Below are 25,039 nucleotides of genomic sequence, written 5' to 3'. Positions count from 1 at the left end.
TAAGACTATTTTTGTTTTTTTGCCAGTCTGGGCTTTAGCTCAGGGCCTGACCACTATCATTGATTTTCTCAAGGTTAGAGCTCTACCACTTGAACCTCAGCACCACTTCCAGCTTTTTTCTATGCATGTGGCACCAAGGAATCGAACCCAGGTCTTTGCGCATGCTAGGCAAGCACTCTACCACTAGGCCAAACTCCCAGCCAAGACTATTTTTTTAAATGTTGAGGTCCCCCCATTTCCATCATTATTTGAAGTATTTGTAATTAACCAGATGTTTATAAAAGCAGTTTGAATTAAAATTTTTATGCCTATATTTTGAGCTTTTGCTGAAAAACATTTCTTTCTAAATTTTTCTTTAATGATTTATTGTAAGCATCATTTTTGATAAATTATAAATTGTGCTTTTCTTTTTTAAAAAAAATTAAGGCATTGCATGTATACAGTTTTCAGATCACTTTACTATTCCTTTATTTCAGATGAGGTGGAGGACTATCCTACTGCAATATTGTTTGTTCCTGGTCACGTGTCTACTTACTACTTTTGAAGCTGTGCCTATAGACATAGACAAGACAAAAGTACAAAATACTCAGCCTGTGGAAAGTGCAAGGATAGAACCACCAGTAAGTGAGATAAATGGTCTTATAACTAAAGTGGAGTAAGTTACAAATATAGCTAGATGAAATGAAATGAAGTGTAGTGCCACCAAATGAAAGGATTGGAAAGAATTATAACACAAATATTGTCAATATTTATGGTTTATGAAATTTGACATTTCTGAAAATAGTAGTGAAAAGTACTGGGTGAGCAGATGTTATTGAGCATTAGCCAGTGTTTATGTACTATAATTAATATGTAGAATAATTAATCATGATACATTTCCAGTGTGGAACTACTTAGCCAAGAAAATACTGTTATAGTCAAAGGAGTAACAGATGGCAATTAATCTAGAGAAGCCAGATTGATATTATTCCTTAAATGTTCATTTTAAAACTGTATAGGAAAACTACCTCTATGTTATAATATATTATGTACCCTGTTACTAAACTCTTACTTAAAAAATACAGCTTTATAAAATAAAAGGAAAAAAAGAAATCTAGCATTTTCATCTTGGCTGTTGGAACAAAGTAGATCTATCTTAATACCAGTTTAGTGGAAATTATCTTTCTGGATTCTGGTCTTTACATTCAGACAATGAAAAACGTCTAGAAACATTGCATTTTGCTTCTTAATTTGAAGGATACTGGACTGTATTATGATGAATACCTCAAACAAGTGATTGATGTGCTTGAAACAGATCAGCATTTCAGAGAAAAGCTTCAGAAAGCAGACATAGAGGAAATAAAGGTAAATATAGTTAAATAATTGTTTTAAAGATGTAACTGTGAAGAGGAGAGGAGCTGGATGGTATAAAAAATGAGAGGTATATAGGAAAATAAAGTCCAAACTGTAAAACAACACAAAAACAAAATGAAGTTAATCTATTTTTTGATTAAAGAAAGAAATGAATGAAATGAGACAATAAAGCCTAAACCAACAGAATATTCACAAACAAACAAAACTTGGTGTGTGGGAAGGAATTAAATTTTTTCCTTTTTTTTTTGGTGGAGCCTGAACTCTGGGCTTGGGCACTGTCCCTGAGCTCTTCAGCTTCAGGGTAGCGCTCTACCACTTTGATCCTCAGCATCACTTCCAGTTTTCTAGTGGTTAATTGGAGATAAGAGCCTCAAAGACTTTTGTGCCCTGGCTGACTTTGAACCAAGATCCTCAGATCTCAGACTCCTGAGTAGCTAGGATTACAGATGTGAGCCACCAGCACCCGGCATTTTTTCCTCTTTTTTTTTTTTTTTATCCAACCATTTTTTTCAAGAGCTATCACACACCATCTCTTCACTAAATATGTCTCCTAACTCTAGAGATTGTAGCTTTTCCCACACTGCTTCACTGACTGCCCTTGATGGAGAATGTCAGTGACTTCTTCACTGTTGAATTCAGTAAACACCCACCATCTTTCTGGTCTTCAGTGCTTGCTAAAACACAGTCCCTTGCCTCTCATCCATCTTCGTGAGTTGCTGATGCTTGAAAGTCTGGTTCCTGCTGTTCTAAAGTTCTAAATGGGTAGTGCTTCAGTAAAGATCATGCTTTGACAGTGTTTCATCTAATAGTAATTACTCATTTCCCCTTTAAACAGAGTGGTTTCTTTTTTCTCTATACCAGTATGTGCTCCTAGTTCTCATACTCATCTGCGAAAAGAGTAATCAAAGGATATAACCTTAAAGGATAAATTTTGAAAAGCTATTTGTGTATGGAATGATAAATGCTTAGTGAGGCACTTACTGTCTTAAAACTTTTTTTTTTTTTTTTTTTTTTGCTAGTCCTGGGGCTTGAACTCAGGGCCTAGGCACTGTCCTTGGATACTTTTTGCTTGAGGCTAGCACTCTGCCACTTGAGCCACAGCGCCATATCTGGCTCTTTCTGTGTATCTAGTTCCGGGGAATTGAACCCAGGGCTTTGTGTGTGCTAAGCGAGCACACTACCACTAGGCCACGCTCCTGTCTCCATGCCATCTAATTCAGTAGCTTTTAGTATATCCACAATCACATAACTATCACCACAATGTAATTGTAGAACATTTTCATTGTTTCCCAAGGAAACGTTTGACTTATTAAGCATCATAACAATTTCTTCTTATTCTTCAGCCATAGTCATGAAGATTTCCTGTCTCTATGGATTTACCTGTTCTGGACATCTCATATAAATGGAATCATGTGATAGTCTTCCACCTAGCTTAATGTTAGAAAAGTTTATCTGTGTTGTAAGATATATCAGTATTTTTTCCTTTATATAGCTTATTAATATTACATTGTATAACCACATAGTTGGCCGTTTGCATACATGGATTTTTACACCTGTGGATTTAAAAATATATATTTTTTATTTGCATTTGCAAGGTAGGCACAGGTAGCTCATGCCTGTAATCCTAGCTACTCAGAAGGCTGAGATCTGAGGATCGTGGTTCAAAGCCAGCCTGAGCAGAAAAGATCTGAGAGATTCTTATCTCCAATTAAGCACCAAAAAGCCAAAACAGAACTCTGGGTCAAGTGGTAGAGTGCTAGGCTTGAGCAAAAGAGCTCAGGGGAAGCACCTAGCCCTGGTTTCGATCCCCCGTACTGATATACACACGTAAAAATCGCATCTGCAGGGCTGGGAGCATGGCCTAGTGGTAACGTGCTTGCCCAGCATGCATGAAGCCCTGGGTTTGATTCCCCAGAACCGCATACACAGAAAAAGCTAGAAGTGGTGCTGTGGCTCAGGTGGCAGAGTACTAGCCCTGAGCAAAAAAGTGTCCAAGGACAGTGCCCAGTCCCTGAGTTCAAGCCCCAGGACTGGCAAAAAAATTGCATCTGTACTGAACTACTACAAACTTCTTTTCCTTGTCATTATTCCCTAGTCAATACATAGATGCTAAAGGCCTTATGCTTGCTATCTAGGTAGACACTCTACCACCTGAGCCATATCTCCAAATCTGTATCCCTTATTCTTTTTTTTCAGTATTGGGGTTTGAACTCAGGGCCTAAAAACTTGCTCAGCTTGCTTGCTTGACTGGCGCTATACCAACTTGAGCAGTACTTTCAGCTTTACTTTTTCCCTCTGGCTTCAGACCTTGATCCTTTGGATCTCAGTGTCTGGGGATTACAGATGTGAGCCATTGGCATCAGGTTGATACAGCCCATCGTTTTAATAATTGCTTTAGGTCTAAAAATGGACTGTTATAGGTAAAACTAATTTATTAATTATATTAACAGAGTGGGAGACTAAGCAAAGAGCTGGATTTAGTAAGTCACCATGTAAGGACAAAACTTGATGAGCTGAAAAGGCAAGAAGTGGGAAGATTAAGAATGCTAATTAAAGCTAAACTGGATTCCTTGCATGGTAAGCACTAAAGAAAAAAGGTAAATTTCAATATTTGGCTGTTGAGATCAGTTTCTATTAAATACACGTGATAGGTTCTTCATGTACTGGTTTGGCTTCTCTTCTTTTTTTTTTTTTTTTTTTTTTTTTGCCAGCCTGGGGCTTGAACTCAGAGCCTACACACTGTCCCTGAGCTTCTTTTGCTCAAGGCTACCACTTGAGCCATGGCACCACTTCTGACTTTTTCTGTTTATGTGGTACTGAGGAGTTGAATCTAGGGGTTTGTACATGCTAGGCAAGCACTCTGCCAGTAAGCCAAATTCCCAGCCAAAAATTTAATTTTCTGAGTAATAATATGTTTACATAATTCCAAATCAAAATGAATGGCCTTAATTAATTGTTATCAGTTGAAAGGAAAAGTAAGTAGTAAGACACTGGTTTAAAAGAGGAAAAAAAAATAAAGGAAACAAACAAACAAAAAGCACAGAGAGTGACCATGGGATAGAAAAATTGGCAGAGAACTTGTAACATCAGGCCCAGACAGTTTCACAAGGGAATTCTATCAAGCCATTAAAGAAAAGACTACCAGTTCGGTTGAAGCTATTCCAAAGTAGAGGATTAAAGGTTTAATTGTAGAAAATAAAATCAAAATGAGTAGGTGACGATGTAGGTGAATGTATTAGCTTGGAATGGCCTTTTCAATTATTAGTGAAAGTCAGGAGGCCTGATTTTGTCAGTGGAAAACTTTGTGTTTGCCGTCTGAGTGGTTGACTGTCAATTAGTAAACACCTAAGCATGCATTTTCATGGAAATATTACTTCTTAACTTTTAGATTGTATAAGAATCACTTTGCAAAAACCTGTTTAAAATTCAGATTACTGAGTCTCACTTCCAGAGATTGTGATTATAGTGAAGTGTAATGTACATTTTAAATATGTGCCTCTGTTTTATAAGGGGATAGGCTAATGCAGAGCATTAGGCCCTCTGCTGGTAAATAGTTATAATTACCAAATACTCATAATTATGAAATGAAGGGTTTCAAAAAGAATAAACTGACCTCCTACCATCTTTGAAGACAGGCCTCATGTGTTTTAAAATTTCTTTCTTCCAAGGCAGGTGTTTCATTATCTAAGGAGCACAATGTGATATATTGTAGGGAACATATTTTCTCATTGATTCAGAGTCAAATTTCTGATAATTTGAAGAACTCAATATGTTTTGATTTTTTTTATGTAGTTTTATAAGTTGGTCCATTCACATAAGGTAAAACTAGAAACTATAAGAAAGTACAGAACAAAATTTAATTTGATATTTTTGTACTGTTTTCCCCAATGTCCCCTATTGCTGGAGCCAGCCAGCAGCGAATGGGGATTCCTGACTTAGGGGGTAGGGACTTGGAAAAGAAATAGACAAGAGACAAACAGATGGGGTTAGGGAGGACTACAGCCCAAGTCAGCAGCCCAAGAAGGCTGTGAGCTTAAGACTGTAGCACTGTTTATTTCTAAATCCAGTCTTAGATACTTTCTTGAAACCAGGGAACTGCCAGGGGTTACATTCTTTTTTTTTTTTTTTCTTTTTTTTTTGCCAGTCGTGGGCTTGAGCTCAGGGCCTGAGCACTGTCCTTAGACTTTCTCAAGGCTAGAGCTCTGCCACTTGAGCCTCAGCACCGCTTCCAGCTTTTTTCTATGTATGTGGTACCGAGGAATCGAACCCCAGTCTTCATGCATGCTAGGCAAGCACTTCAACCACTAGGCCAAATACAAAGCAGTAAATCTCAGATCAATTAAGCAGGACAAGGCCATAAAACAATAAAGCAATAAATCAATAAGGTCAAGGAGGTCACAATACAGACAATGCAACTGAAAAGTTCCTAGGCATGAGGCCATACGTGACAGCTCATATCTTTGTGTGGTTATCTTATTGAGTCATGGGTCAGTCTGACTCCACACCCGGCTCCCAACACTCTATCACTATCCACCTCCAGTTTATTTATTTATTTTTTTTTTGTGCCAGTCCTGAGGCTTGAACTCAGTGCCTGGTTGCTGTACCTGAGTTTTAATGCTCCTGTAGTATACTACCACTTGAGTCACAGCTCCATTTCTAGCTTTTTTTTTTTTTTTAATGGTAATTGGAAATGAAAGTCTTACAGACTTTCCTGCCTATGCTGGCTTTGAACTATAATCCTCAGATCTCAGCCTCCTCAGTAGCTAAGAATACATGTGTAAGCTCCCAAGTTTCTTTATTCTTGTATAAAGACTCAAGTAAAAATCTCTTTTTATACAAAAAGAAACACGTAAACTGGGTGAGGTAGCTCACGCCTGTAACTCTAGCTACTCAGGAGGCTGAGATTTGTGGATCTCAGTTCAGAGCCAGGCTGGGTACTAAAATCTGTGAGACTCTTATCTCCAGTTAACCTCCAGAAAACTGGAAGTGGTGCTGTGGCTCAAGGGGTAGGGTGGTAGCCTTGTGCTGAAGAGCCCAGGGACAATGCCCAGGCCCAGAGTTCAAGCCCCACAACTGACCAAAAAAAAAAGTAGCATGTAATACACATTTTGTATATCCTGTTTTTCCTTTTTAAAATATTTTTTATTGGAGCTGGGGGTTTGGCTTAGCAGTAGAGTGCTTGCTTATCATTCACAAAGACCCAGGTTTGATTTCTAGGAATCACATACATAGAAAAAGCCAGAAGTGGCGCTGTGGCTCAAATGGTAGAGCTCTAGCCTTGAGAAAGCCCAAGGACAGTGCTCAGGCCCTGAGTTCAAGCCCCAGGACTGACAAAAAATAGTTTTTTCTTATTGGCTTGTATTGGCTATACAGGAAAGGATTTTGTTATATCTCTACACATTTATACTGTATTCCAGTCAATTTCACCTGTCATATTTCTTCCTCCTTTTTTAATATATTTCATAGATTATTTATTAGTACATAGAGGTCATCATCACTTTTCTTTGTTTATTTTCTTCCTTTCTTTTTCTTTTTTTTTTTTTTGCTAGTCCTGGGGCTTGAACTCAAAGCCTGGGCAGTGTCCTTGGGCTTTATCAAGGCTAGCACCCTACCCTTGAGCCACCATCACTTTTGGTCTTTTCTGTTTATATGGTTTTGAGGAATTAAATACAGGTCTTCGTGCATGCTAGGCAAACACTCTAGCACTAGGCCACACTCCCAGCCCCTTCACTTTTCTTCTTAAAATGTTCTTTATTGTTAATATAGACGTGATGTACAGATGGGTTACATTCGCATGAGTCAGATAGTACATTTCCTTTTGTACAATGTCATCTATTCCCGCCCAGTTATCCTTCCCATCTGCACACTTGAGTTGTTTAGTTCACTTTCATCGGTGTCCAGTGAGCACCACTGCTCTGCTTTTCCAGGCTTTTTCCTCGAGTTCTGTGCCCTCTCCCTCCCCTTCCAAAGATAACCATGTGAATATACTGTATATAAGGTAATGAAAGCAGAATTATCACACTTTTCTTTTTAAGATACTGAGGATTACATTCAGTGCCTTATACACTTGCTAGTCAAGTGCTATACCATTTGAGCCATGCCTTCAGTCCTCACTTTTTCTTTTCTTTTTTTAAAGCTGGATAGAATTTTGCTATACAGATGCACTACAATTTGTTTATCCAGAACCTGTGGATGGACATTTAGGTTATTTTTACTGAACATTCTTGTATGTGTATCATTATCTGAGGAGAATTTCCCAGTGGTGAAATCAAAAGTTGTATGTGCCATTGGTCAAGATGCATTATACTCATAGTCACACATTGAATTGAAACTCCTTGAACAATTACTTGAGGATAAAAAAATTTGCATGTATTTAATTTTCACAGGTCTTCCCACTTTTGCCTTTATCAGTCCATATACTCCCCAGCAACAATTCTAGGTCTTGCAATTATGTTGTATGATACAGTAATACAGGATGTGTGTTTGTGTGCGTGTGTGTGTGTGTGTGTGTGTGTGTGTGTGTGTGTGTTGTGTGTTGTGGTTTAAACTCAAGGCTTTAAGCTTTGCTAAACAGGTGCTCTACTGATCCACACATCCAGACCTTTGTGTTCTGGTTATTAAGTTAGAGTCTAGTTTTTTGGTGCAGACTGGTCTAGACTTCCATTCTCCTGTTTTTGCTTCCTATTGTAGCCAAGATTGACAGGCACATGCCACCACACCTTGCTTTCTTTGGTTGAAATGGGAGTCTCACAAACTTTACCTGATCTAGCCTTGAACCTTGTTGCTCTCATTCTCTGCCTTCCTAGTATAAGCGTCAGTCACCAAAGCCTGGCTAATATGTATTTCTCTTATTTTGAGTGAAGTTAAGCATCTTTTCATATGTCTAGTTGGTTAATCATATTCTTTACAGTTGCCTCCTAACGAATCTTTTCTTCATAAGTAAAACTGTTAATACCATGCTAAGAATTAAATGAAGCCTTGGCTGAAGTAAATTTTAACACCCTTCCTTCCTTCCTTCCTTCCTCCCTCCCTCCCTCCCTCCCTCCCTCTCTCCCTCCCTCCCTCCCTTCTTATTTCCCTCTTTACTTCCCTTCTTCCTTCATTCCTTTCTCTATCACTTTCCTTCTCTTCCCCTTTCCTTTCCCCATTTCCTTTTCCTTCTCTTCTATTTCCCTCCCTCCCTCCCCTCTCTTTCTCTCTCCCTGTCTCCCTTTCTCTCTTTCTCCTTTCTTTTTTCTTTTCCTGGTCCCGGGCTTGAATTCAGGGCCCTCAGGACCCCTGGGTATGTTGTTCCTGAGCATTTATGCTTAAGGCTAGCACTCTAGCACTTTCAGCAACAGCTCTATTTCTGGCTATTTTTTTTTTAAGAGTAAGGTGTGGGAGGAAGGTAGTTAATTGGAGATAAGAGTCTCATGGATTTTCCTTTCTGGGCTGGCTTTGAACTGCAATCCTCAGATCTCAGATCTCCCAGGTAGCTAGGATTATAGGCAGAAGCCCTGATTCAAGTGGTATAACGCCTATCTAGCAAAAGCAAGGCCTTGACTTCAAACCCCAGTACTGTCTAAATAGATAAATAGATAAATAAATAAATAAATAAATAAATGAAATGTTAAAATATATTCTTGAATAGCAGTATGTATAATATTCTATATAAGTCTTATTCTTTTATTTTTTTGGCAGTTCTGGTGACTGAACTCAGGGTTTGGGCACTGTCCTTGGATACTTTTGCTCAAACTAGTGATCTGCCACTTGAGCCACAACACATACTTCTGGCTTTTTCTGTGTATGTGGTACCGAGGGATCAAATCCAGGGCTTCATACATGCTAGGTGAACACTCTACCACTAGGCTATGCTCTTGGCCCCAAATAACTATAAATCTTCTTCTAAAGCTTTGAATTTTCTTTTAAAATCCTATAGGAGGGCCAGGAGTGTAGCCTAGGGGTAGAGGGCTCACCTAGCATGCATGAAGCCCTGGTTCGATTCCTTGGTACCACATACTCAGAAAAAGCTGGAAGTGGTGCTATGGCTCAAGTGGCAAGGCTGTAGCCTTGACCAAAAAGTGTTCAAGGACTGTGCCCAGGCCCTGAGTTCAAGCCCCAGGACTGGCAAAAAATATAAAATAAATAAAATAAAATAAAATCCTATAGGAATAAATCTGGATACTTTTTATTTTTTTGTGCTGGTACTGGGCCTTAGAACTCAGAGCCTAGTGTTTTGACATTTCACTCAATTTTGGGACTCTACCACTTGAGCCACACCTCCATTCCTGAATGCTTTAGTTGTCATTTATATTAATGATTTATAGCTTCTAGTAACTGATCATTTACAGTTTTCTCATTCTCTCTCAGATGTAGGTATTGATCACCAAGCTCTTCTAAAACAATTTGATCACCTAAATCATATGAATCCAGACAAGTTTGAATCCACTGATTTAGATATGCTGATCAAGGCGGTAAGAATAATCCCAGAAAATGTTGTCTTTATTATTTTATTATGCCTTGGAAGTTTTGTAATGTGACAAGTAATAGAACTTTTTTCTTTTTCTTTTTTTTTTCCTTTTTGCCGGTCCTAGGGCTTTTAACTCAGGGCCTGGACACTGTTTCTGAGCTTCTTTTGCTCAAGGCTAGTGCTCTACCACTTGAGCTACAACCCTATTTCTGAGTGGTTTATTGGAGATAAAAGTCTCTTTTCCTGTCCAGGCTGGCTTTGAATTGCATTCACAGATCTCAGCTTCCTGAGTAGCTAGGATTACAGGCGTGAACCACCAGCGCTGGCCAGATATAGAACTTTATATAATCTCTAGAATATGTATTTTCCAAGGGAGGTAGGTTAATCTTTATCAGATATACTTAACCAATTTAGATATTAGTATCTAATATACGTAGGCATATTCTGTAAAAACTGAAACCTGGCCAAAACTAGTCAATTATAGTAACACTACTTGTAGTTTTTATTTATCCTTCATAGTATATTCATTGTTATTGTAAAAAAAAAACCAACACAAATCAGTTTGATTATTGATTCTGTAGGAATGTTGCATCATGTAACATATGCTTCATATTTTCTGTCTAAATTTGGAATTTTTTTCTTTTTTTGGGGTGCCTTAACCTAACAGTAATATACTCTTACAGTTCTAGAAACCAGAAACCAATATAAATGTATCAGCAGGCCAATGTGATCATGCTTTGTAGAAAGCTCTAGAAGGTGTTGGACACATACATGTATACATGCACATAAAAAGGCAAAAATAAAGATTAAATTAAAAATCAAATTTAAAAAGGTACTCAGTTTTTTTCCTCTCTCCCATATTTCCTCCCAGTAGAGAGTATGCTATATTAAAGGATAGCTTTATTTTATAGCTTCCAAGCACATCCATGTAATTTGAATGAATTATCATATTCTAGGCAACAAGTGATCTGGAGCACTTTGACAAGACTCGGCATGAAGAATTTAAAAAATATGAAATGATGAAGGAACATGAAAGGAGAGAATATCTGAAAACACTGAATGAGGAAAAGAGAAAAGAAGAAGAATCAAAGTTTGAAGAAATGAAGAAAAAGCATGAAAATCATCCTAAAGTGAACCATCCAGTAAGAATTTTGTCTTTATGAAACCACATTTAGATGAAGATAATTTGCTGTATCAGATAGCACCATTTTAATGATACGTTACTAGTATTGAAGTCAGGATTCTTAATTCTGAAAAGCTCCTCAGACATGTATTATTGCATCTATAAACATAGATTATCTTTTGTTTTGAGCAGTTTCTTAAAATTGGTTCACAGGGAAGCAAAGATCAACTAAAAGAGGTATGGGAAGAGACTGATGGATTGGATCCTAATGACTTTGACCCCAAGACATTTTTCAAATTACATGGTAACAGATTTGATACAAATATTGCTATTTATATCTACTGTTTGAAAAAAAAAGCTGTGTATGTTTAACTCTTAATTGATTTCTGTCAAGTCCTAGATGTAGAAAATTTCAGAGTGTTTTTCTAGGGTAATATTAATAGATTTTATTGCAGATGTGAAGCATTAAACATTTTAGATGCATAACTGTGATTTTCTAGCTGCTTTGACTGTTGAGTCCTTAGATGACTGTTAATTCAAGGCAATTCTGTGGCTACTTAGCTTATATTTAAAATTTACTTTATTTACTTTTATTCTTTTTTTTTTTTTTGCCAGTCCTGGGCTTGAGTTCAGGGACTGAGTACTTGCTGTTCTTTGACTTTCTTAAGGCTAGAGCTCTACCACTTGATCCACAGCACCATTTCTGGCTTTTTTTCTATGTACGTGGTACTGAAGAATCAAACCTGGGTATTCGTGCATGTTAGGCAAGCACTCTACCACTAGGCCAAACTCCCAGCCCCAAATTTACTTTTACTCTAATAGCATATCTTTACCTTATCTTTTAACAGTGGCACATGTGTGTTTTTGTAAAGAATGATTATGAATTATAGAAATGCTATCACTTGGGATAATCTGAAGCTTCATGGAAAAGAAGAAATCTTTTTTTTTTTTTTTTTTTTTTGGTCATGGGGCTTGAACTCTGGCCTGTGCGCTGTCCCTGAGCTCTTCAGTTCAAGGCTACCACCACCCTACCCTTGAGCCATAGCTCCACTTCCCTTTTTCTAGTGATTAATTGGAGATAAGAGTCTCATGGTTTGCCATGAGACTGGCTTTGAACCATGATCCTCAGATCTCAGCCTCCTGAGTAGCTAGGATTACAGATGTGAGCCACCGTGCCTGGCTTGTTTATTGTTTTTTTTTTTTTTTTCAGTATTGTCTCTTCATGTCAGTATTGCTTTTGCAAACCATTTCTGAGTAGTTATATTTCAGTTACTCATTTCCTAAGTTAAAACCCATTCTTCCATTTGTAACTTTTCAACTTTAGATGTCAATAGTGATGGATTCCTGGATGAGCAAGAATTAGAAGCCTTATTTACCAAAGAGGTAGTAGTCAGTATTCTTGTTTTATCTCTTACTTTCCCTTCTAGTACTTTCTTTAGTTTCGCATTGGTTTTAACAATTTCTTTTTAGCTGGAGAAAGTGTATGACCCCAGAAATGAAGAGGATGACATGGTAGAAATGGAAGAAGAAAGGCTTAGGATGAGAGAACATGTAATGAATGAGGTACTGTATATTTATTTAAAAAGCGTAAGATAATGTGTTCCTTCTTTTCATTATTCGAAGTTCTTGCAACAAGGTTGACCATAAGATAGAAAAATAAGCAGAAAACCAGAAGTGGTGATATGGCTCAAGTAGAGAAGTGCTAGCCTTGAGCTGAAAGGTCAGGGACAGTGCCCAGGCTCTAGTTCAAGCCTCACAACCAGCCCATTTTCATTGTTATATCTCCCCACATGTTGATACTTCTCTTCTCTCCCTCTTTATTTGTCCTTGCCTCTCATTTCACTCAGAAAATACAAGCAATCGGGCTGAGAGTGTAGCGTAGTATTGGAGTGCTTGCCTATCATGCATGAAGCACTGGGTTCAGTTCCTTGGTACCACATATACAGAGAACGTCAGAAGTGGTGCTGTGGCTCAGGTGATAGGGTAGAGTGTTAGCCTTGAGCAAAAAAAAGTGTCTAAGGACAGTGCCCAGGCCCTGAGGTTCAAGCTCTAGGATTGGCAAAAAAGAAAAAAAAGCTGGGCACGATGGCTCAAGCCTAAAATCCTAGCTACTCAGGAGGCTGACATCTGAGGGTCTTGGTTCAAAGCCAGCCCAGGCATTAAAGAACATGAGACTCTTATCTCCAGTTAACCTCAAGAAAGTGGGAAGTGGGGCTTGGCTCAGGGTTGGGTGAAGAGCTCAGGGACAGTGCCCAGGCCTATTTCAAGCCCATGACTGCCTCTTCCCCCAAAAAAAGAGAAAATACAAGCAATCAAGAATTACTTCGTCTTTCCTTTACCAAATAGCCTACACAAACTGGATGCGTATCTTGTTTATTTTGTCTTGCTGGTATCTGCTTCCACCCCTTACCCTAGTGTCATAACTTTTCCACATGGCAGGCAGAGTAATCTAATGTCATATCATAAATCAGATCTTAGTGTTCCCTTGCTCTGAACTGCTTCAACAACTCGCATTTTCTCATAGTATATGGGTTCCAGTCTTACTAATGTCCAAAAGATCATGACATGATTCTACTCTTGCTTTTCTTCCTTATGCCACGTTCAGTCCCTCTATATTGACTTCTTTACCCTGGTCACACTGGCCTTCTTGCCTAAGCTTGTTCCTACTTTAAGGCACATATGAGCTTTGTGGCTTTTTGTTTGTTTGTCTTCTGTTTTTCTTTCTGGAACATTTAATGATCACCCAATTAAGATGTTTGCCTTTCTATAAATGCTTGCACGGCTGTCCACCTCCCAGCAAGAAAATGACAAGCCCATTGTTTCACTTTGGTGATTTTCACCTGAGTGTTTGAGTCAGTGAGGCTGAATTGGGATTTTTGTGGACTGCCAACACCTAAGAAATAAAAGGAATTTATTTGGTCACTGTACAGTTCACTGTTGTAACTGAATTTGCCACAGATTACACAAACCACTGAAAAGGATTTAGAGAGTTTATCAACTTTAGTTTTGAGTTAGTTGGTTCTTTTTGAGAAAAAAATGTTGAGTATTTTAACATAAATGCATCGGTGGTTGACCAAAACAGTAGTAAATACCAGAACCATTCTGGAATGGTGACTTTTTCTTGCCTGAGGCACTTGAGAAAAGAAAATAATAGCATCCTAACCAATTAGATTAGCCAACTGTCATATGTCAGTTGTTTTGTACATCAAGTATGTATATCTTGTATTCTAAAATTTTAATTATATAGAAGAAAAATATGGATTTTTCTGATTCTAGTATCATGTACAGTATTTTCTATTTTTTCCCCCTCTGGTTTCAGTCAACATTAGGCCTAATTGTTATATGTTCATTTAATAGCATCTACTAGAAAACAGTTGCTAGTACCTAATAAAATACAAAAATATTTATATTACCCTTCTATTTACCTTTCGGCAGGTTGATACTAACAAAGACAGGTTGGTGACTCTGGAAGAATTTTTGAGAGCTACAGAAAAAAAAGAATTCTTGGAGCCAGATAGCTGGGAGGTAAGAAACTACTTCAAAAAAGGCCTATGGTTTGAGAAATTCTAAATCAGTTTATTCTACCTGTAGTTTTTAATTCCCCATTATGTTTATGTGTGTAGACATTCTTTCTTAACGTGTGTGTGTGTGTGTGTGTGTGTGTGTGTGTGTGTGTGTGTGTGTGCTGGTCCTGGGGCTTGAACTTGGGACTAGTGTGCTATCCCTGATCTCTTTTTTGCTCAAGGCTAGTATTCTGCTTGGGCCAAAGCTCCACTTCTAGTTTTTGTGACTAATTGGAGATAAGAGTCTTATAGACTTTCCTGCCAGGACTGACTTTGACCTATGATCCTCAGATCTCAGCCTCCTAAGTGGCTAGGATTATAGGCATGAGCCTCTAGTGCCCAGCCTTGAACTTGTCTTATTGAAAGACAAGTTGATTACTGATCAATCAATTGATTTCTCATTTTTAGCTATTACATATAATTAAAAATATTTAAGATATTATTTTCTATTCATTATTAAAAACTAAAATATCGATACGCTTCAAGAAAAAAAACAGAAGTCTTGTAATTTTACTGCTTTAGATGTACACAGATAAGTTGTACATTATATTATGACAATCTGAAATAGTGTCTTGCTTATAAATAATATACATATATAAATCATGCATAGTATATAGTATATATAGCATATTATCCTATTATGAATTTGTAAATACATATATTCATATTTTGTAGTTAAAAATGGGTTTATAAGCCAGGTGCTGGTTGGCTCATGCCTATAATCCCAGCTACTCAGGAGGCTAAGATCTTAGGGTTGTGGTTTGAAGCCAGCCTGGGTAGGAAAGTCTGTGAGACTCTCATCTCCAATAAACTACTCAGAAAAAGCCAGAAGTGGCACTGTGGCTTAGAGTACTAGCCTTGAGCAGACTAAGCTTTCAGCCCCTGAGTTCAAGCCCCTGAACTGGCTAAAATCAAAATGGATTTATACTGCATAAATGGTAGTATGCCACTATTAGTGCTTGAACTCAGTGCTTTGGCTCCATCCCCTACCATTTTTGCACAAGATGCTCTGCCACTTGAGCCACAGTTTCACTTTTGACTTTTTGCTGGCTAATTGGAGATAAGAATCTTACAGACATTCCTGCTAGAATTAAAAGTATAAGCCATTGGTACCCAGCTCTATAAATGCTTTTGTATGTTCATGAATTATTCCTGTTGTTTTAAATAATATTTCAAAAACATTTTTCTAGTCTAATTTTAAAAACAGGATTTAAGAAACGACTACCTTGCATGCAATTGTTTGGTTTTAGCATAACTTACATAACAATTTCTACAGATTTAGATCTTTTGAGTAAGTTCTAATATTTAATTTAATTTAATTTATTTATTTTTTGTGGGTCATAGGGCTTGAACTTTGGGTCTGGGCACTGTCCCTGAGCTCTTCAGCTCAAGGCTACCACCCTCCCTTGAGCCACACTTCCATTTTGTGTGTGTGTGTGTGTGTGTGTGTGTGTGTGTGTGTGTGTGACTAATTGGAGATAAGAGTCTTGTAGTTTTTAGTGCCCGGGCTGGCTTTGAACTGTGATCCTCAGATCTTAGCCTCCTGAGTAGTTAGGATTACAGGCATGAGCCACTGCACCCAGCTAGTTCTAGTATTTTAATCCAGAAAAAGTATTCTAGTTTATACCACAGCCTGTGTATAAATGAATGCATTCACAACTTCAAAAGACTATTGCAAGGTAACAGGCAACCAAAGCAAATTCAAGGAAGGAGATTGTCCTTTCCTGTATATAACAAATAAAAGAGTGCTGTGTGTGATGTTGCATATATACCTAATCTCAGCACTTAGGAGGCCAAGGCAAGAGAGTCACTAGTTTGAGGGTCAGCTTGAGTTAAATTGTGAGACACTATTTCAAAACCACCAAAATCACCCAGTCCTGTGGCTCATACCTGTAACCCTAGAGGGTAACCCAGAAGGTAAGCTCTGAGGATCATGGGTTGAATCCAGCCAGGGCAGGAAAGTCTGTGAGACTCTTATCTCCAGTTAACTAACAACGACAAAAGCCAGAACTATAGCTGTGGCTTAAGAGGTGGGTGCTTGCCTTGAGTGGAGAAGCTGAAGGACACCTTGTAGTCCCTAAGTTCAGGCCACATGACCAATACCAATATAACAAAAACAATACAAAAGCCCACCAATAACAACCAACCAAATAAATGCTGTTTATGATTCCCATTAACAGGTAATACTAGCTCTGATCATTTGCTTAATGTAACTATTTTACTCCTTTTTCCCCTGCAGGGCCTTGTTAGGGAGCACTATGTCATTTGAGTTACATTCAGAGACCTTTTGTTTTTATTTTGTTTTATATCGTTATTATTTTTTTATCATTTTGTTTTATTTATTTGTTTATTTTTGTTGTTGATATAGGGTCTCACTGGCCTAAAAGTTGTGATCTTCCTGCCTCTTCTTCCTTAGAATATAGGCATATACTCTACCATGTCTGACTTTATTTTATCTTTTATAATTTCAAAAATATCTTGTCTTACTGTATCCCCAAAATAAAAAATGGCTGTTTAAAAGTTGTCAACCCACTGTTTTCTCATATATATATATATATATATATATATATATATATATTCTTTTTGCCTAGAATTGTTTTGGCTATTCTAGGTCTTTTCTTGTTCCATATGTATCTTTGGATTATATCTTCTATTTCCATAAAGAATGTCTTTGGGATTTTGATGGGGATTGCATTGAACTTGTATATCCATTTCGACAGTATAGCCATTTTCACTATGTTGGTTCTCCCTAGCCATGAGCGTGGGATATCTTTCCATTTCCTAGTGTCCTCTTTAATTTCTTTCGTTAGGCTTTTATAATTTTCATTGAATAATTCCTTTACATCTTTGATTAAGTATATTCCTAAGTATTTTATTCTTTTGGGGGCTATTGCGAATGGGATCATTTTCTTGATTTGGCCTTCTGTTTGTGTATTGTTGGTGTACAAGAAGGCTACTGGCTTCTGAAGGTTGATTTTGTATCCTGCCACTTTGCTAAAGTAGTTTATTAATTCTAGAAGTTTGGGAGTGGAGTTTGTTGGGTCACTCAAGTAGAGGATCATGTCATCTGCGAATAGGGATAGTTTAATTTCTTCTTTCCCTATGTGGATCCCTTTGATGTCCTTTTCTTGCCTTATTGCTCTGGCTAAGGGTTCCAGCACTATATTGAAGAGAAGTGGAGAGAGTGGGCATCCCTGTCTAGTTCCTGATTTTAAGGTGAATGGTACCAGTCTTTCACCATTTAGTATAATACTGGCTATAGGTTTTTCATATATGGCTTTCACTATTTTGAGGAATGTACCTCTTATTCCTATTTTTTCTAGTGCTTTCAACATGAATGGATGTTGTATTTTGTCAAATGCCTTCTCTGCGTCCAGAGAAATTACCATATGATTCTTATCCTTAGCTCTATTGATGTGATGTATTACATTGATTGATTTGCGAATGTTAAACTAGCCTTGCATCTGTGGGATGAAGCCTACTTGATCATAGTGTATGATTTTTTTAATTTGTTTCTGGATTCTGTTGGCTAATATTTTATTGAGGAGTTTTGCATCTGTGTTCATTAGAGAGATAGGTCTGTAGTTTTCTTTTTTTTGTTGGGTCTTTCCCTGGTTTGGGGATGAGAGTAATATTAGCTTCATAAAATGAGTTTGGTATTGCTCCTTCTGTTTCTATTTCTTGAAGAGTTTCAAGAGTATAGGTGTTATTTCATCTTTAAATGTCTTGTAGAATTCCGCAGTGAATCCATCTGGACCTGAGCTCTTTTTGGTTGGCATTTCCCTGATTGCTTCCACAATTTTGTTGTAAGAGATTGGTTTGTTCAATTTGTTTACCTCATCGTTGCTCAGTGTGGGTAGCCTATATTTATTTAAGAAATCATCCATTTCTACTAAATTTTCTTGTTTCTTTGAATATAGGCCCTGGTAGTACCTATTCATTATGGACTGAATTTCTTGGGAATCGGTTGTGATTGTTCCTGTGGGGTCTCTAATCTTGTTTATTTGAGTCTCCCCTTTCCTTTTTTTGATTAATCTTGCCAGGGGTCTGTCTATTTTGTTGACTCTTTCAAAGAACCAACTTTTTGATTTATCAGTTTTATGTATAGTAGATCTTATTTCAATCTCTGATATTTCTGATTTTATTTTTGTTATTTCTGTCCTTCTAGTTGTTTTAGAATTAACTTTTTCTTGCTCCTCTAGGTGTTTCAGTTTTTTTTTTAGGTTATTTACATGCTCTTCTTCTGTCTTTTTAATATGCACTCCTAGTGTGATAAATTTGCCTCTTAGAACTGCCTTTGCTGTGTCCCATAAATTCCTTTGTGATGTTTCTTGATTGTCACTACATTCAAGGAAGTTTTTAATTTCATTTCTGATTTGATCTGTTACCCAGGTGTTATTCAGAAGTGTGTTGTTCAGTTTCCAAGTGATTGAATGTTTTTTGACTTTGACTGCATTGTTCAGAATTAGTCTGACTCCACTGTGGTCTGATAGAATGCATGGGATTATATCAGTCCTCTTGTATCTGCTTAAGTTTTCTGTATGAACTATTATATGATCTATTTTGGAGTGTGTTCCATGTAAAAAGTTTCACCGTTGGGTGGAAGACTCTGTGTATATCTGTTAAGCCCAGCTGGGCTATGGTGTCGTTTAAGTCGATGGTGTCTTTGCTTAATTTTTGTTGAGTTGACCTGTCATTTGTTGAGAGTGGTGTATTGAGGTCTCCCACTATGATTTTGTTTGAGTCTATCTTGTTTTGTAATTCTAAGAGAGTTTGACGAATTTGGGTGCTCCCGTGTTGGGGGAGTAAATGTTTATAACTGTAATATTATGGGCATGAATTGTACCCTTTACTAATATATAATGGCCATCTCTATCTTTATATACTGGTTTTACTGAGAAGTTAATTTTGTCGGAGATTAAGATTGCTATTCCTGCTTTTTTGCATGGTGCATTGGAGTGGAAAATTCATTTCCATCCTTTCACTTGGAATTTGTTTCTGTTGTTGGCAGTGAGGTGGGTCTCTTGGAGGCAACATATGGATGGGTGGTGTTTCTTAATCCAGTCTGCTGCTCTGTGTCTTTTGATTGGATTGTTCAGCCCATTCACATTTAGGGAAATTATGGAGAAGTGGTCAGTGTCCATTGTCATTATTTATTTTTACTTCTAAGTTTCTTTCTCTCTCTTTTTTCCCCTTTTGTGTTTAGTGAATTATAGATATTTGCTTCTTAATGGGGGTTCTTGATGTTCTACAATTTGTTCTCTATTAATTAGTATTTTTTGTTATGCTGGTTTAGTGTGCATGTATTCATAAAGCTTCTCTTTGGAGTGAAATATTCTTGCTTCTCCCTCAAATGTAAATGCTAGTTTTGCTGGATATATCAGTCTGGATTGGCAGTTGTTGGTCTTCAGGACATCAATGATGTTTTTCCAAGCTTTTCTTGCATTTAGGGTTTGCGTGGAGAGATCTGCTGTAATTCAAATTTTTTTCCCATTGTAGTATAGCTCTTTTTGTTTTTGTAGCATTTAAGATCAATTCCTTGGTATTCGGGTCTAGTGTCTTTATTATGATATGTCTAGATGAGTTCCTTCTAGGATCTTGCCTGTTTGGAGTTCTGAAACCTTCAATAATGTGAGTATTTTCCCTTTTGAGGTTGGGGAAGTTCTCTGCTATGATTTTGGTGAATAATGGTTGCATTCCTTTGTCCTGAAATTCTGCACCCTCATCAATCCCTATTATATGAAAATTAGACTTCTTTGCTGCATCTGCCAGTTCCTAGAGTTCTCTCTGGTGGATTCTGACTGATTTTTCCAAGGTGGGGATTCTCTGTTCCAGCTCTTGTGTTTTATCTTCCGTTTCTGATGTTCTATTCTCCATCTCAGTCAATCTGCTACTTAATGCCTCTATTTTTGCTTGAAGTGTGGATACTCAGCTGATCATGTCTTCTGAGAGGGTATTGAACTTTTCTTCCATTTCTCTTTTGAATTAAAAGAGTTCCTTGGAAATTTCTTGCTTATGTTTTTGGAATTCAGCCTTAATTTTGTTAGTCATTTCCAAAATCATCTCCTTGATTTGAGTCATATTTCGTGTCTCTTCAGGTGTTGTTTCTTGGGATGGTGACATCTCTCTAGTCCCTTTGCTCTTGTTTCCTTTTGGGCTTTGCGTGGGACTTTGATTATTTATGTATGTCGTAATTCGTCTTTGCATCGAGAACTGTTGCTGTAGTTTGCTCTGTGGTCGGTAGTTGGCAGTCTTTACTTGGATTGGGAGCGGTGGTTCTGGGAATCTGTGTGTACCTGTGGTTCTCCGCCAAATTGATTCCTCTGCTGACTAGGTCAGAGTTTGCAGTTTTTGCGGGTGTTCGGCCTGTTCCCAGAGGCTGTGTGCTGCTGCACGACTAGCTCTCAGCCCAACCAGTGGCCTCACAGTGGGCTGTGGGATGGATCTGCATGCTTCAGTCTCAGCGCGCTTTAGTCTCAGCGTGCTGGGCGGATGGTTGGTTTTCCTGTGCTGCTTCCAGGGGCGGGCCCAGGACAAGGGTCTGGGTTTTGGGAGTTTCTAGGGACTCTCAGGTAGGCAAGCTGGTGTCTGCTCTGTTCCCAGGGGCGAGGCCCAGGAGCTCCAAGGGCGGAGCCGCACCTTTCTGATTCTCAGAAGGGGAGCTTGGCTACTGGTTTGCCCTTCAGTTCCCTGCTGTGTTTCCATCCCTTGTCAGAGAGTCTGTGACTGTGGGGGGCTCCTTGGTGCTGTCTTGCTCGGGATTCCCAGCTGGAGGATGCCCAGTTCAAGATTTGAGTGGGACAGATGCTGGCTCCTAGACTCCCACACCCACCTTCCGCTGTTGGAAGGCAGGGTCTCAGCACCCCCCACCCTTCAGGTCCAGTGGCCTGGGAGAGGAACCTGTTGGGCAGGTGAGCTGGGACACCTCCGCTCCCTTCGGTGGGGTGCTGGGTCTTAGCACCCGAGCCCCCACCCACCTGTCAGTCTTCGGTCAAAGGCCTGGGAGAGGAACCTGTTGGGCGGGTGGTAGCAGGGACACCTCCACCCCCTTTGGTGGGGTGCTGGGTCTTAGTGCCTGTCCGCTTGGCAGTCTCCAGTCAGTGGCCTGGGGGAGGGGGCTGTTGAGGGAAGGGACAGGATTCTAAATTCCTTGCCCCCCTGCCCTTGCCAGTCTTTCTCGGGCGGGGTGGAGTGGTCTGAGTTATGTTCTATAGCTCACCACCAGCTCTGCTTTCCCGATGGGTTTGGGGACCTGCTCGGCTACCCGCTTGGCTACCTGCTGCGTTAGTCACTCCTCTGCCTTTGGCTGTAGGATGTTCTGTGGTGTTGGAGGATCATTCACTCCCCCCCCCCCCCCCCCCCCCCCCCCCGCTTCCTGTGGTCCACGTCTGGGCTCTGCTGCATGCTGTTCTGGTCTGCATTGGCTCCTGCGTCTGGCTTCTGCCGCTTGCTGGCCCGATCCTATGCTGGTTTCTTACTGTCATATTTTTAAGTCTATTCTTTCCTTGTTTCCTTTTTCTATTAGACATTGGATCAGCAACAGCTTTTCACAGAAGAAGAACTGAAAGAATATGAAAATATAATTGCTTTGCAAGAAAATGAACTCAAGAAGAAGGCAGATGATCTTCAGAAACAAAGAGAAGAGCTACAACGTCAGCATGACCAGCTCGAGGCTCAGAAGCAGGAGTATCAACAGGTGGCATACTATAAAAAGAGTATGGCATTAAAATGAAAGTTAGGGGCTCACTGAAATGGTGGGTATTTTTACTGCCAGATACAAAGAGGATTACTTTGGGACCAGGAGCATGAGACCAACTTCACCGTGGAGCCTAACTTTGTTGGAAGTGGAGGAAGAGGCAGAGAGGGAATCAGAAGGGGGCGGGAGGAGGAGGAGGAAGAGGAAGATGAGGAGGTGGAGGAGGAGGAAGTAGAGGAGGAGGGAGTGAAAAAAGGGGGGAGGAGAAGAGATGAAAGAGAAAAAGAAGAAGAAAGGAAGAGGAGGAAGAGGAGAAGGCAGAGGAAGGAGAAAGAAGGCAAGAGGCACTTGTGGCTCATGTCTACAATTCTAGCTACTCAGAAGTCTGAGATCTGAGGATCATAGTTGGAAGCCAGCCCAGGCAGAAATATCTGTGAAACTCATATTTCCAATTAGCCAGCAAAAGACGCCGAAAGTAGAGCTGAGGCTGAAGTGGTAGAGCACTAGCCTTGAGTGAAAAAACTAATGGACAGTGCTTAGGCCCTGAATTCAGTCCCTAGTACTGGTGCACACACATGGATACACGCATGCACACACACAAAAGAGAATAATAGAAGAAAATAAAGAACAACAGTGGCCGGGAGTGCTTGCCTAGCATGCATGAAAACCTGGGTTCAATTCCTCGGAACCACATACATGGAAAAAAAAAGCTGGAAGTGGTGCTGAGGCTCAAATGGTAGAGAAAGTCCAAGGACAGTGCTCAAGCCCTGGACTTGAAAAACAAAACAAAACAAAGAAACTAAATAAAGATAGAAACAAAAATTAAGCACTAGCAATGTAGCTCTGTGGTATAGTACTCAGAGGGCCCTGTGTTTGACCTCTTTTACACACCAGAAAAATAAGCAAAACTCAGATGTTAGGTGCTTTGCTGAAAGCTTGTTTTGTAGTATAATATTTCAATGAGTTATTATTATCTTATTTTAAAGTTTATTACTTTAAAAACTGGTTTCATCACAGTATTTGCTCCGAAGCTGGATCCTTTTTTCCTCTCAGAGTTGTAGAACCAATAACCAGACCTAGCACCAACCTGGCCAATTTTAGAAGTAGGAAGTAAACACTCAAGTGTTTACCTATCAACCGTTGGGTGTTTAGAATATTGTAGAGATAAGAGTAAAAGAAATAAGGGGGAAGGATAGGCTAATAAGGGTTTTGAATATTCCTGTATTTCTGAGAATGGGAAGAGATTTTTCAGGAATTTAGGCAACACCTCTTTCCTGTTAAAGTTCTTTGTTGTTGTTGCCTTAGCAACTGTCACCTACTTTGGTTCTGGAGAATGTGTCATGTAGCATGCAAATGAGATTCTAACCTGAGATTGTACAATAACCTGGCAGACATCTTAGATCTAACCAGTTTCAGCTGGTTCAGCTGACAGGGTGATTTGTACTCTACAGACACCCTGTCCTCAAAATAAATGAGATTAAGAAGGAGCAAAATGTCACTTATAATTACACTCAGGCAGTACTCAGTTTGTAGAATATGAATCTAAATTTTAGCACTTAAATATTTGGAAAACTATGTTCTATTTATTGTGTTTTGTCAAAGGTGACATTATCATAGGATTTTTGAATAATATTTAAAGTTTTCCTTTACCATTCACTAGGCAGTACAACAACTGGAACAAAAAAAATTTCAACAAGGAATTGCTCCATCAGGACCAAATGGAGAACTGAAGTTCCAGCCACGTATGTACTTTTAAAGTTTATTTGTTTAGGGAAATAAGCAGTTACACATTTATTTTAAACATAGCATAATTTTGGATCATTAGTATTTGTTCTTTTCTATGCATTTTTAGAAATAAAGAAATGCATGATTGAAAAATGAAAAGCCTTCCATTTTTTTGCCCAATCCTGGGGTTTGAACTCAGGGACTGGACATTTTCCTTGAATTTTCTCAAGGCTAGCATGCTCTACCACTCAAGCCACAGCACCACTTCCACCTCTTTTTGTGTATATGGTACTGAGAAATTGAACCCAGAACTTTGTGCAAGCTAAGCAGGCATTCTACAGATAGGCCACGCATCCAGCCCTCTAATTTTATATCAGCATTTTTCACATGTTATATAACTTAATAATTAGATTAATGATGTCATAGCTTATTTCAACATCATTCATAATTCTTTTTCACCAGTTATATTGATCATATCAGCAAGCATGTTTTCAAGTTGTAATGATTAGCTAATCATTTTTTTTTTTTGCCAGTCCTGGGCTTGAGGTCAGGGCCTGAGCACTGTCCTTGGACTTTCTCAAAGCTAGAACTCTACCACTTGAGCATCAGTGCCACTTCCAGCTTTTTTCTATGTATGTGGTACTGAGGAATCGAACCCGGGACTTCATGCATGCTAGGCAAGCACTCTACCACTAGGCCAAACTCCCGGCCGCTAATCATTTTTTAAATAAGCATTCCATATATCTATAAATACAAAAGCATTCAGAATTAAGGAAGATATGTTTAAAATGATATCATATTTCTTTTTAACAGATGTTTAAAGTTTCGAAGTCCACAAGAACTTGGAAGAAAATTGTTAACATCTGTTTGGTCTTTTTACCTTTTCCCTTCTCTCTGCTCAATAAATATTTTAAAGCATATTTGGACTAAAGAGAGATACCTCTAAAATAACACAGTTTTTTTGGATGCATATATTTAAGAATTGGAATCTACTAGACTAAGAAGAATACAAGCACATGCATTCCTACGTTCTCTTTTCTTCTTTAGTCATTTAACTGGCCTTCTTTCATTTAATGAGACTGTGTTTAAGTGAGAAAGCTCTACCTGTGGGTTTTAAATTAAGTTGCTCT

At 38.7% G+C, this 25,039-nt stretch overlaps 1 protein-coding gene across 2 annotated transcripts in view; it reads left to right on the top strand.

Annotated features, from left to right (window-relative positions):
• Positions 1–24,829, top strand: part of Nucb2 (nucleobindin 2) — a 40,240-nt gene extending 15,411 nt beyond the window's left edge. For both annotated transcript variants that reach the window (XM_090348059.1, XM_090348061.1), the window contains 12 exons: positions 477–620; positions 1,237–1,344; positions 3,804–3,930; positions 9,703–9,806; positions 10,759–10,944; positions 11,139–11,229; positions 12,250–12,308; positions 12,396–12,488; positions 14,361–14,450; positions 22,014–22,184; positions 23,845–23,926; positions 24,723–24,829. In XM_090348059.1, the coding sequence (XP_090204185.1) occupies positions 477–620; positions 1,237–1,344; positions 3,804–3,930; positions 9,703–9,806; positions 10,759–10,944; positions 11,139–11,229; positions 12,250–12,308; positions 12,396–12,488; positions 14,361–14,450; positions 22,014–22,184; positions 23,845–23,926; positions 24,723–24,730 (1,263 nt within the window). In that variant the 3' untranslated portion in view covers positions 24,731–24,829. The remainder of the gene's footprint in view (positions 1–476; positions 621–1,236; positions 1,345–3,803; positions 3,931–9,702; positions 9,807–10,758; positions 10,945–11,138; positions 11,230–12,249; positions 12,309–12,395; positions 12,489–14,360; positions 14,451–22,013; positions 22,185–23,844; positions 23,927–24,722) is intronic.
• Positions 24,830–25,039: the final 210 nt, after the last annotated feature.

This window comes from Megascapheus bottae, chromosome 16 (genome assembly GCF_031878675.1).
Source record: "Megascapheus bottae isolate mThoBot1 chromosome 16, mThoBot2.hap1, whole genome shotgun sequence".
NCBI lineage: Eukaryota > Metazoa > Chordata > Mammalia > Rodentia > Geomyidae > Megascapheus > Megascapheus bottae.
The sequence above is the reverse complement of the archived record's forward strand: the minus strand, read 5'-3'. Positions and strand labels throughout refer to the sequence as shown.